The sequence below is a fragment of the Dendropsophus ebraccatus genome, chromosome 6 (assembly GCF_027789765.1).
Source record: "Dendropsophus ebraccatus isolate aDenEbr1 chromosome 6, aDenEbr1.pat, whole genome shotgun sequence".
Lineage (NCBI taxonomy): Eukaryota > Metazoa > Chordata > Amphibia > Anura > Hylidae > Dendropsophus > Dendropsophus ebraccatus.
Window position 1 is genome coordinate 73,681,994 of NC_091459.1, and position 13,387 is coordinate 73,695,380.

Here is a 13,387-nt window from a genome sequence, read left to right on the forward strand (position 1 = left end):
ATGCTGTATACACTCCCTAACACCCCCCTACTGTATACATTTCCCAACACCACCTACCGACAAGTAAGCCCCTTACTGTATATACACTGTATACTGTTAGGGTGCCTTCACACCTACCGGATCCGCAGCGTCCAGTGTCATTCAACCCTATGACACTACATACTCGCAGCGGGATTGACATCCCGCGGCGAGTATGTAAATTAACCCCCTTGGCGGCCGGAGCGTAACTTACACTGACAGAGGCCCCCATCATCCCGCCCACACAGACCGCTGTTCGTGCAGGCTCCCCTCCAGTGTGTTTAGCGCTGTGCTGCTGCTGCGGGGCACAGCTCTCTCCTCACGGCTCTTGGCATTTCCCCCCAAAGCAAGCTGGAGCAGTGTGTGCAGTGCCCAGAGCCGTGAGTAGAGAGCCATGCCCGGCAGCAGCAGCACAGTGCTGAACACACTGGAGGGGAGCCTGCACGATCTAACAGCGGTCTGTGCGGGCAGGGTGATGGGTGCCTCTGTCAGTGTAAGTTACGCTCTGGTCGCCAAGGGGCTTAATTTACATACCATCCCGCTGCGAGTATGTAGTGTCATAGGGTTAAATGACACTGGATCCTAAGCAGATTTCGCTGCAAATTCGCACTGGGAAATCCGCTGTGGATCCGGTAGGTTTGAAGGCACCCTTATTGTATTTATTTCTTTGGATCTGTTAAGAGGCAGCTGGCCCTAGCAACCAATCAGATTCCAGCTCCCTGTGAAAATGAAAGTAGTAAACCTATTGGTTGCTAAAGCCTCCAACTGTCTCTTCTGCTGTAGCTATTTATATCACCTGTGTGTGCAGTGTGGAGATTTTCCAATTCATCTCTATGGGACGGTCTTCCCCCTCCCCATCCCCTCCTGTAATCTGGCGGGGACGGGACCTTCGCTCTTACCTGCCCAGTCACCCAATGTATCTGCCTGCCAAATTTGGGGTCAAACGGTTCAGGTGTTTGGAAGTCTATACTGGACAGACAGACAGACAGACAGAGATACTTAAATTTTTATGATATAGATATGAATCTAGGTAGGATAGAATACATTTTAACAGCAAGAATAATAATAATTAAAAAAAAAACTTTAAAATAGGACATAGCCCACTAAGATCCTCTTTAACTCCTCACACAGTATTGAAATAGAAGTAAGTAGGTACCCCCTGCTCCACAATTAATTGCTACTCTGGAGAATGGGTGGCTCAACAGCTGTAGTCATGCCATTAGCTACTGGTGTCAGCTGTAACATACAGCTTACACCCTGCAGCAATGATCAGAATAAGGTTCTATGTTCTAACTACAGGATTAGAGCGGGGAAAGATGGCCAGCTTGTAACATTGATGAACGTAAATAATGATCATGGGGGTTATTTCTTATCCGAGATCAACTTGGGCACTCCACAGCCCCATATACAGCAACCTTTGATGCGCTGTGTGTTATGACACCTTGCTATGATTGCATTATGTTTGTCAGCTAATTGTGCCACAATAGTTATTTTAAAGCATCGCAACAGATGGGCTGGTCTTTGCTCTTCATAGACATTAACCCCTTCCCCCAATATGACGTCTAGGGACGTCATGAAAAGCAGTGGCAGAATGCATCATGACGTCCCTGGACGTCATGGTTTCCCTGCTTTCCCCCTCTGCCCCTCTCTGAGATCGGGCAGCCCCTGTACGGAGGGGATCCGCGCTCCCACTGGACAGTTAACCCCATAAACACCGCGGTCAGTGCAACCGCAGCGTAAAACTGTCTCAGAATAACTGCGATAGTTAAAAGCATCGCCGAGGTATTACTACATAAAGAGAGATAGGTCAGATTTGAAAAATAGGCCCTGGGCATTAAGGCCAAAACAGGCTGTGTAGGCAGGGGGTTAATGATCCTTTTATAGCTCTGGGATTGTTTACTGGTTGTCTTTACTGTGACGTGGGACCACTACATGCTGGAAACAGCCCAAACAAATCTTACACTTTGAGATATGATTTAGTTGTCGATCCGTTACAATTTGTCAATTTACAGTTGTCAGTGTGAAGGAGAGCAGTAGCACAGCAGGCATTAAAGGGGTACTCCCCCCAAAATTATTTTTGCATTAATACGCTGCCCACCCGTAGCTTTCCATCTTTCCAATATAAAGTTATTATGGATTCTGCACAGTTTTGCTGTTATCCAGCTGCATTCACCCCCACGGATTGCATAGAATCATCAGACCTCAGTCCAACCCGACACACTCCCTGCTCCTTGCCCCCACCCTCCGAGACGGCATCACGTGTCCTCAGTCCCAGCACAGTGAAGTGACTGAGAACACTGATGGGGTAGCTGCTGTTAGAGAGGGAGACAGTGATCAGCGCAGTTGTCACTGTCTCCCTCTCTAACAGCAGCCACCCGGTCACCCCCATCCCAGAGCTCACCCCCTGTATCCAAAGCCTCCCGGCGCACCGTCCAGCACTCACCCGCAACACACAGCCCCCCGCCCCACAACCAACCCCCCCCCATCACCTGTTGCATCCCTCACTCACCCGCAGCATAGCCTCCGCACTCACCCGCGGCACCCCCCCCTCGCCCGCGGAAAGATCCGCCCCCGCAATCGCCCGTGGCAAGCTCCGCCCCCGCAATCGCCCGTGGCAAGCTCCCCCCCCCCGCGGCAAGCTCCGTCCCCCCAGATCGCCCGCGGCAATCTCCGCCCCCCCAAGATCGCCCGCGACAAGCTCCGCCCCTTGCAATCGCCGCATCACCGCCAACTCAGCTCTGCTATGCCGTCACTGCCAACTCAGCTCTGCTACGCCGTCACCGCCAACTCAGCTCTGCTACGCCGTCACCGCCAACTCAGCTCTGCTACGCCGTCACCGCCAACTCAGCTCTGCTACGCCGTCACCGCCAACTTAGCTCTGCTACGCTGTCCCCTCAGCTCTGCTACGCCGTCCCCTCAGCTCTGCTACGCCGTCCCCCCAACTCAGCTTTGCTACGCCGTCACCGCCAACTCAGCTTTGCTACGCCATCACCGCTAACTCAGCTCTGCTACGCTGTCACCGCCAACGCAGCTCTGCTACACCGTCATCCCCAACTCAGCTCTGCTACACCGTCACTTCCAACTCAGCTTTGCTACACCGACACCGCCATCTCAGCTCTGCTACATCGCCATCATCAGGCAGAAGCATTGCATGATGGAAAATGTAGTTTCCTATCTTGGATATAGATTGGCTTTTAGAAAAACTTGTAACTCAGCAATGGCAGGAACGGCAGCAGCTAGAAAGATGGAAGACAACTCAAAATACTCAGAAGGACTTGGCGAGTAAGACCAGCTAGGTTTGGGAGCATTTCATTTTTTTAGCTCTTGGGGGGAATACCCCTTTAAGAGCTCAGTAGAGCAGGGAAATAAATAGAGAAAGATAGGGATAGAAAGGAGAGTATATTGTGGGTGGTTGTCTGTGGGAGCTTTAAAGACGGTGTTCAGTATACCGAGTGCAGGGTGTGCATTATACCAAGTCTCTGGGTGTGAATTATACCAAGTCCCTGGGTGCTGGCTGTGCATTATATCAAGTAGCTAGGTGTGCATTACACCTGGTCATTGGGTTCTGGGTGTACATTATACCAAGTGGCTTGGTTCTGCGTTTGCATTATACCAAGTCGCTGGGTGCTGGGTGTGCATTTTAGTAAATCCCTGGGTGCGCATTATACCAAGTCACTGGGTGCTGGTTGTGCATTATACCAAGTGAACTCTAGAGTTCCATGCTTAAGCCCCTATTACACAGGGCGACTATAAGGAGCAAACGAGCACTGTTATCGCTCGTTTTCCCCACTATTACACGCGGCAGCAGCGAGCGGGTGAAATCCCGGGGGACCACAGAGAGGTGCCGGGGGGAGAGTTACCCGGGGGATTGCTTGATCGTTCGGGCAACCCATAAGATATAGCATTGTTGCTGTATGAGTCGTTTGTCTTTCAACAATATTGAATGACAAATGACTGCAACAATCAGCCGACATCAGCTGATCATTGCCTTCTATTACATGGATTGATTATCTGCCGTAATGGCCAATATCGGCCGAATACGGCTGATAATTGTTCCGCATAATAGGGCCTTTAGGTGCACCCAATGTGAGACAGAGAGCCACATAGAGTTTCCAACCTTCTTCTGCTGGTATGCAGAGATTGAATAGTCTTGTTGGCAAAGAAATGCCCACTTGGCACTCTCTATCTCAGTTGTGCACAATCCATCAGGTTACTAAATGGCTTTGACTCCACTAACTGGAATGGGAGAGCCTGCAATAATCCTAGCCACGTGGGAGTTTATAGTAGTTTGTTGTATATTATAGTGGATATAGTTGATTAATATGTTATGGATTATGGTTAATAGTAGTTAAAGTTTTAATGAGATACATGGTAGATATACAGTGGGGAAAAAAGTATTTTGTCAGTCACCAATAGTGCAAGTTCTCCCACTTAAAAAGATGAGAGGCGTCTGTAATTTACATTATAGGTAAACCTCAACTATGAGAGACAAAATGAGAAAACAAATCCCGGAAATCACATGTCTGATTTAGTAAGAATTTATTTGCAAATTATGGTGGAAAATAAGTATTTGGTCACCTACAAACAATTAATATTTCTGTCTCTCACAGACCTGTAACTTCTTCTTTAAGAATCTCCTCTTTCCTCCACTTATTACCTGTAGTAATGGCACCTGTTTAAACTTGTTATCAGTATAAAAAGACACCTGTGCACACTCTCAAACAATCAGATTTCAAACTCCACTATGGTGAAGACCAAAGAGCTGTCAAATGACACCAGAAACAAAATTGTAGCCCTGCACCAGGCTAGTAAGACTGAATCTGCAATAGGCAACCAGCTTGGAGTGAAGAAATCAACTGTGGGAGCAATAATTAGAAAATGGAAGACATACAAGACTACTGATAATCTCCCTCGATCTGGGGCTCCATGCAAAATCTCACCCCGTGGGGTCAAAATGATCACAAGAACGGTGAGCAAAAATCCCAGAACCACACGGGGGACCTAGTGAATGAACTGCAGAGAGCTGGGACCAATGTAACAAAGCCTACCATCAGTAACACACTACGTCGCCAGGGACTCAGATCCTGCAGTGTCAGATGTGTCCCACTGCTTAAGCCAGTACATGTCTGGGCCAGTCTAAAGTTTGCTAGAGAGCATTTGGATGATCCAGAAGAGTATTGGGAGAATGTCCTATGGTCTGATGAAACCAAAGTGGAACTGTTTGGTAGAAACACAACTTGTCGTGTTTGGAGGAAAAAGAATACTGAGTTGCATCCATCAAACACCATACCTACTGTAAAGCATGGGGTGGAAATATCATGCTTTGGGGCTGTTTCTCTGCAAAGGGGCCAGGACGACTGATCCGGGTACATGAAAGAATGAATGGGGCCATGTATCGTGAGATTTTGAGTGCAAACCTCCTTCCATCAGCAAGGGCATTGAAAATGAAACGTGGCTGGGTCTTTCAACATGACAATGATCCAAAGCACACCACCAGGGCAACGAAGGAGTGGCTTCGTAAGAAGCATTTCAAGGTCCTGGAGTGGCCTAGCCATTCTCCAGATCTCAACCCTATAGAAAACCTTTGGAGGAAGTTGAAAGTCCGTGTTGCTAAGCAACAGCCCCAAAACATCATTGCTCTAGAGGAGATGTGCATGGAGGAATGGGCCAACATACCAACAACAGTGTGTGCCAACATTATGAAAACTTACAGAAAATGTTGACCTCTGTCATTGCCAACAAAGGATATATAACAAAGTATTGAGATTAAATTTTGTTACTGATCAAATACTTATTTTCCACCAAAATTGAAAATAAATTCCTACAAAATCAGACAATGTGATTTTCTGGATTTGTTTTCTCATTTTGTCGCCCATAGTTGAGGTCTACATATGGTGTCAATTACAGGCCTCTCTCATCTTTTTAAGTGGTGGAACTTGCACTATTTGTGACTGACTAAATACTTTTTTTCCCCATTGTAAATTGTATAGGTTGTTAGTGGGGAGAAATCTGGAATCGCCACTACAACAAGCCTGCAACATCCAATGCCAAGCAAACTCACCAGCACCATAAACTTGACTAGTGGGTGAGCTACGTTTTTCCTTAACCAATCAACCAATCAATTAATATAAAAGTTATACATGTTACATATGATTTTAATCGTACCGACTTATATATATAATAACAAATATAATATATATATAACATGTCAGTTTTACCATAGCACACATGGCGTAAAAACGAAGCGCCTTCCCAAAGAAAAAGAATTGAATTTCATTTTTCAATTTCACTGCGCATATAATTTTTTTCTGGTTTCGAAGCATATTTTATGCAAAAATTCAGACTGTCATTGCAAAGTACAATTAGTGACGCAAAAAATAAGGGCTCATGTGGGTCCGTAGGTGTAAAAATGCAACTGCTATGGCCTTATATACTCAACGAGGAGAAAACGCAAAAACGAAAATTAGCCCGGTCCTTAAGGGGTTAAGGCCATTAAAGAGCATGGTCCGTCAGTTGAACTGTTACCAGACTGCACCTCATGCTAGATCACTCTACACCTAAAACCTACTTAGAGAGGTAGAGTGAGTCCACGGATGTAACACCTTCTATGCCCCACTGTCGTCTTCTTCTTCCAACGGCCTTGAACTGAGTGCTAAATTATAGAAGTATGGTCTCATATCACATGTAACTAGATTGATTACTTCCTATATGGCAATTCCCTGCAAATAAACTGAGGGCGCTGAGGACCCTTCAGATGATTGCTGGCTCTGGCATCGACTACTGACTGTTGTGGAGCTGAAAATTTGAAGGATCCTTTCCACAGTACCAACCTGGCCAGTATTCACCTGATCACTAAGTCTTATTGGGAGATGCAACCTTTGTCCATTTCCTTGCAGAGGACAATTTATTTCAATCTAAATTAACTTCATAAACTTCCAAATTAAATAAATTGAAACAGAAATTAAATTGACACTTGCATTAGTGCATCTTAAACTAACAGGTTATACAAAGGGTGTCGAACAAGGGGAGGTGAAAGGGTACTTAACCCCTTGCCTCTAAAGCCTGTTTTGGCCTTAATGACCAGGCTCATTTTTCAAAATCTGACCTGTCTCACTTTATGCGCTTATAGCTCAGTGATGCTTTAACGTATGCTAGCGATTCTGAGATTGTTTTTTCGTCACATATGGCACTTTATATTAGTTGCAAAATTTGGTCACTACTTTGAGTATTTTTTGTGAAAAACATCAAAATATCAAGAAAAATTTGAAAATTTAGCATTTTATGAACTTCTGAAATTCTCTGCTTCTAAAAAAGGAAGTCATAGCACATAAATTAGTTACTAAATCACATTACTAATATGTCCTTTTTTATTCTGGCATAATTTGGGAAACATATTTTACTTTTTTAGGGTGTTACGGGGCTTAGAAATTTATGAGCAAATTATCACATTTTGTGAAAATTTCCAAAACTGATTTTTTTTAGGGACCAGTTCTTTTTTTAAATGGATTTAGAAGGCTTGTATACTGAAAACCCCCATAAGTGACCCCATTTTGGAAACTAGACACCTTAAAGAATTAATCTAGGGGTATAATGAGCATTTTAACCCTACAGGGGCTGGAGGAAAGTATTTACAATTAGGCCGTAAAAAAATCGAAAATTTAAATTTTCAAATAATATATACGTTTAGATTAAAGTTTCTCATTTTCAAAAGGAACATGAGAAAAAAAGCATGCCAAAATTTGTAACGCAGGTTCTCCTGAATACAACGGTACCCCAGATGTGGGCGTAAACCACTGTATGGGCACACAGCCGGGCACAGAAGTAAAGGAGCGCCAATTAGCTTTTTTAATGCAGATTTTGCTGAAGAAGTTTCTGAGCGCCAGGTGCATTTGCAGAGCCCCTGTAGTGTCCGCAGAATAGAATCCCCCCAAAAGTCACCCCATTTTCGAAAGTACACCCCTCAAAGAAATCATCTTGGAGTAGGATGAGCATTTTGACCCCACAGGTATTAGAGGAAAGTATTCAAAATTAGACAGTAAAAATGAAAAACACGAATTTTTCCAATAATATGTTTGTTTAGTTTGAAATTTCTCAATTTCACGAGGAACAAGAGAAAAAAAGTACCCCAAAATTTGTAAAGAAGGTTCTCCTGAATACAACGGTACCCCATATGTGGGCATAAACCACTGTATGGGCACACAGCCGGGCTCAGAAGAAAAGGAGCGCCAATTAGCTTTTTCAAAGCAGATTTTGCTGAAGAAGTTTCTGAGCGCCAGGTGCATTTGCAGCGCCCCTGTAGTGTCCGCAGAAGAGAAACCCCCCAAAAGTCACCCCATTTTGGAAAGAACACCCCTCAAAGAATTCATCTTGGGGTGTGGTGACCATTTTGACCCCACAGGTATTAGAGGAAAGTATTTAAAATTAGATAGTAAAAATGAAAAACTTGAATTTTTCCTATAATATGTTTGTTTAGTTTGAAATTTCTCAATTTCACGAGGAACAAGAGAAAAAAAGTACCCCCAAATTTGTAAAGAAGGTTCTCCTGAATACAACGGTACCCCATATGTGGGCATAAACCACTGCATGGCCACACAGGAGGGCTCAGAAAGAAGGGAGCGCCAATTAGCATTTTCAGTTCAGATTTTGCTGAAGAAATTTCTGAGCACCAGGTGCGTTTGCAGCGCCCCTGTAGTGTCCGCAGAAGAGAACCCCCCCAAAAGTCCCCCCATTTTGGAAAGTACACCCCTCAAAGAATTCATCTTGGGGTGTGGTGACCATTTTGACCCCAAAGGTATTAGAGGAAAGTATTCAAAATAAGACAGTAAAATTGAAAAACTAGAATTTTTCCAATAATATGTTCGTTTAGTTTGAAATTTCTCAATTTCACTAGGAACAGGGGAGAGGCTGCATGCCCAAATCTGTAACGCAGGTTCCCCTGAGTAGAACGGTACCCCATATGTGGGCATAAACCACTGTATGGGCACACAGCCGGGCTCAGAAGGGAAGGAGCGCCAATTAGCATTTTCAGTGCAGATTTTTCCGAAGAAGTTTCTGAGCGCCAGGTGCGTTTGCAGTGCCCTTGTAGTGTCAGAAGAATAGAACCCCAGCAAAAGTCACCCCATTTAGGAAAGTACACCCCTGAAAGAATTCATCTTGGGGTGCAGTGAGCGGTTTGACCCCACAGGTATTAGAGGAAAGTATTCAAAATAAGACAGTAAAAAGGAAAAACTCGAATTTTTCCAATAATATGTTCGTTTAGTTTAAAATTTCTTAATTTCACGAGGAACAGGAGAGAAAACGTACCCCAAAATCTGTAACGCAGCTTCTTCTAAGTAAAACGGTACCCCATATGTGGGCATAAACCACAGTATGGGCACACAGCCGGGCTCAGAAGGAAGGGAGCGCCAATTTGCTGGAGCAAAACCGCAGCTAGTAATAGTTATTAGAATAGCGCAGTTACTAAAATACAATAAAAAATTAGATTACAGGTAATGTGGGGTGGTTACGGGCAACCTGGGGTGGTCACAGGCAACCTGGGGTGGTCACGGGCAAACTGGGGTGGTCACGGGCAACCTGGGGTGGTTATGGGCAACCTGGGGTGGTTACAGAGAATCTGGGGTGGTTACAGGCAACATGGGGTGGTTACGGGCAACGCGGGGTGGTTACGGGCAACGTGGGGTGGTAACGGGCAACGTGGGGTGATAACGGATAAACTGAAGTGCTTATAGGTAATCTGGGATGGATACCTGTAATCTGGCGTGGTTACGGGCAATCTGGAGAGGGTCACTGGCAATTTGGGGTGGTTAGAGGCAACGTGCGGTGGTTATAGGCAACGTGCGGTGGTCAGGGGCAACGTGCGGTGGTCAGAGGCAACGTGCGGTGGTCAGCGGCAGCGTGCGGTGGTCAGAGGCAGCGTGCGGTGGTCAATGGCAACGTGCGGTGGTCAGAGGCAGCGTGCGGTGGTCAGGGGCAACGTGCTGTGGTCAGAGGCAACGTGCGGTGGTCAGCGGCAGCGTGCGGTAGTTACGGGCAATCTGGAGGGGGTCACTGGCAATTTGGGGTGGTTACGGTCAAGATGTGGTGGTTATGGGCAACGTGCGGTGGTTACATGTAATCTGGCGTGTTTACGGGCAACCTGCGGCGGTTACGGGCAAACTGGGGCGGATACGGGCAACCTGCGGTGGTTACGGGTAATCTGGGAGTAAAACGCAATTATTACTATAATAAAAAGTGTGTTTTATTTTTTTTGTATGTTTTTCACTTTTTCACATTTACACTTTTTCACTTGTACTTTTTTCACTTTCATTTTCACTGTATTACTATGATTACTGTGATATTTTCTATCACAGTAATCATAGTTTAGTGACAGAGACCAAATTGGTCTCTGTCACTTTAAATTTTCAGAGCTAACTGCTTCTGACGCGCATGCGCACATCAGAAGCAGTCAGGACGTCGAGGAGGACGGAGCTCCAGGATCCGGTAACGTATGTGGGGAAGGGGGGGTGACTGGGGGACGGGGGTGACTGGGGGGGTGGGGGGCGACTTGGGGGGGGGGGCACGGTGACACTTTTTATCCCCTGTCACCAATGATTTATGGTGACAGGGGATAAAAAGTGCCGGGCAGCACTGGGAACAGGCGATCGGCGGTATATAGTATATACCGCCGATCGCCTGCTCCGGGACCACACGGGGGGGTCCCCGATCACTGCCCCATGCTCTCCGCTACCTCCGGTGGCGGAGAGCATGGGGTTTTCATTCATTTTTTATTTCCATCGCTGCGAACAAACATCGTTTATTCGCAGCGATGGGGGCGGCCATCTTGGATTTGATGGCCGCCCGGGGAGGGGGGGGGTAGTGATCGGCCACAAGGGGGCTGATCTGAGGTCTGATTAATACAGCAGCGGCGGCGCCGGTACTGGCGGACCGCCGCTATAACGGTAATAGCGGCGATCCACCAGTACCGGAGGGGGAAAGGGAACTGCCGGGGGAGGATCTGTAGTGGCGGCGGGAGGAGGCAACATGCAACAGCCCCCTCCCGCCGCCCGATCGCCTCCCAATGCAAACATATCCCCATAGACGCTGCGGTCGCATTGACCGCGGCGTCTATGGGGTTAACTGCCCGGGGGGAGCGCGGCTCCCCTCCGAGCAGAGGCAGCGGGAGGAGGCTATGTGACATAGCCTCCTCCCGCTGCCCGATCTCGCCTCGGGACAGCGGGGGAGGCAGGGAACACATGACGTTTGGGAAACGTCATGTTGCGGGAACTACCTGCTTTACATGACGTTTCCCAAACGTCATTTTGCGGCAAGGGGTTAAAGGGGGATTGGAACGTGTTAAATGGTTATTTAGAAAGTTTATATATTTTATGCCGCTGATCAGGAGCTCTGGCCAACTAGTATATTGAATACTTCTTCTTTTTCTACTTGACCAGGACAACCACAGGATTTACAGAAGTTCATTTTTATAACATATTTTAGATATGGTTATATCCTAGAGTAAACTTATGGGTGAAATCAATCTAATCTAATGAGAGCTCAGCTTTTATTTCTCAATGGACACTGTGATTGGTTGTTATGAGAAAACCAGTTTTGCTGTTTTATCTATTCCCCCACTGTGTCACCTAACAAGATATTGGGCCTCATTTACTAACAATGTGTCAATTTTAAGCTGTTATGCTGTTATTTGTGTCTTTTTTTTTTTTTTTTACATCAAATTCATTAATGTAGGGCATTCCCCATGTAAATCTGGAAGGTTTTTCACTGGACAAAGTTTAAACTAGACCTCTAGAAGTATCTGATATTTAGCAAAGAAGACCCATAAAAAATAAAAAAAATAAAATTAAAATTAAAAAATTGGCTTGCTTAATAGATTTGTCGGTTGTGGCAGGTTTTAAAGGATAAACCCATGACACATCTATGACATGCCTACTTTTTGGACAAAAATGACGGGTATATCAGGTTTTTGGAAAAAAATGTGTTGCACACCATTAGTAAATATGTCCAAACACTAAACCTACAGGGAAAATGGACAAAAAAACTGCAATTTTAAGCCTGGAACATGTTAGTAAACCAGGCCTGCTATGTTTAAAGGAGACTTACCAGGAAGCAGTGATCCCCTTAGAAATCCAATAGAATTTGATATTTCTGTGTATTTCTTGACAGAATTAATACATAGCGTGATTCTTAATTGATCTTTAAACAAATAGAAAAATTACCAAATTAGAAATACAGAACATATTATTTTTTCATTGTTTCGTTTGAGAAAAAAAAAATCATCAGAAATTTGTGCTTGTGTGATTATGGTTAAATCTTTTTTATTAAACCAGGTAGTAGAAACAGAATAAAGACACAAAGGGCATTTACATAGAAGGCACATCAGGTGACAAGGATCCCATATGATAACATGGATACATCAACTGGTATATATAAATGCAAAGTAATAATGCAGACAATGGATTAAAGAAAAGTAGACAAGATGGTAAGAGTGCAAGTGTCCATCGGTAAAGGTTTAGTACAGCAAGGGCTAGCAAAAAGAAAACCCTTAAGGCAGAATAAATGAACTATTGGTTTTCTTGCCTCTACACTATGATGGAACAACACATTCATGTTGCCAATAACATTGGGAACATCTGGTTTCAATTATAAATATATTATAAAGAGGTGACATAAAGATCCAAGATCAAAAGGAAAGAAGTAGAGAAGGGGCAACAGAAGAAAGGGGGACCAGGAAAAGGTGAGACAGGAAAAGGAGGGAAGAGGGGGGGGGGGGAGGGGGAATAAGATTAGTCGAAGGAGAAGATGACCACCTATAGTATAGAGTGAAGAGAAAGGCCAGGCATTGAATGACCAGATCCTCTTCTGATGCCACGCCCTAAATTTCACCGTGTCCCTGTACAGGTCCTACTGTAACCAGGTCTGCTTAAATTGAGCTTGTTTATCAGTGTCATCGGAAACAATCTCCTCCATTCTGCGAACACTGTTCAGGGTTTCCACGAATTTCAGCTTAGAGGGTGGATAGGTTTGTCTCCAGAGGCGTGGGATGACGGCTCTGGCAGCGCCCATTAAGTGTCGGAGCAGTCCTTTCTTTACAAGGTGGGAAGGACCAGGCAGTAAAGAAAGGAGTGCTATCTTAGGATTCAAGGTAACCGAAGAGGCGGTGACCTTGTTAAATATCTGAGATACAGAGGCCCAAAACGGGGCGATTTTGGAGCAACTTCACCAAGTATGGAGGTAAGAACCAACAGCTCCTCTGCATCTCCAACATGTAGAGGGCACGGAGGGGAACATGGAATGCAATCAGTCAGGGCACCTGTACCATCTGCTAAGCAGTTTGTAGTTCCGTTCCTGAATTCTAGAAAAAAGGAAGCCTTGT

At 45.3% G+C, this 13,387-nt stretch overlaps 1 protein-coding gene across 3 annotated transcripts in view; it reads right to left on the minus strand.

Annotated features, from left to right (window-relative positions):
* Positions 1–13,387, minus strand: part of NAALADL2 (N-acetylated alpha-linked acidic dipeptidase like 2) — a 712,309-nt gene that overhangs the window by 158,688 nt on the left and 540,234 nt on the right. For all 3 annotated transcript variants that reach the window (XM_069975168.1, XM_069975167.1, XM_069975169.1), the window contains exon 7: positions 12,115–12,207. In XM_069975168.1, coding sequence (XP_069831269.1) covers positions 12,115–12,207 — 93 coding nt within the window. The remainder of the gene's footprint in view (positions 1–12,114; positions 12,208–13,387) is intronic.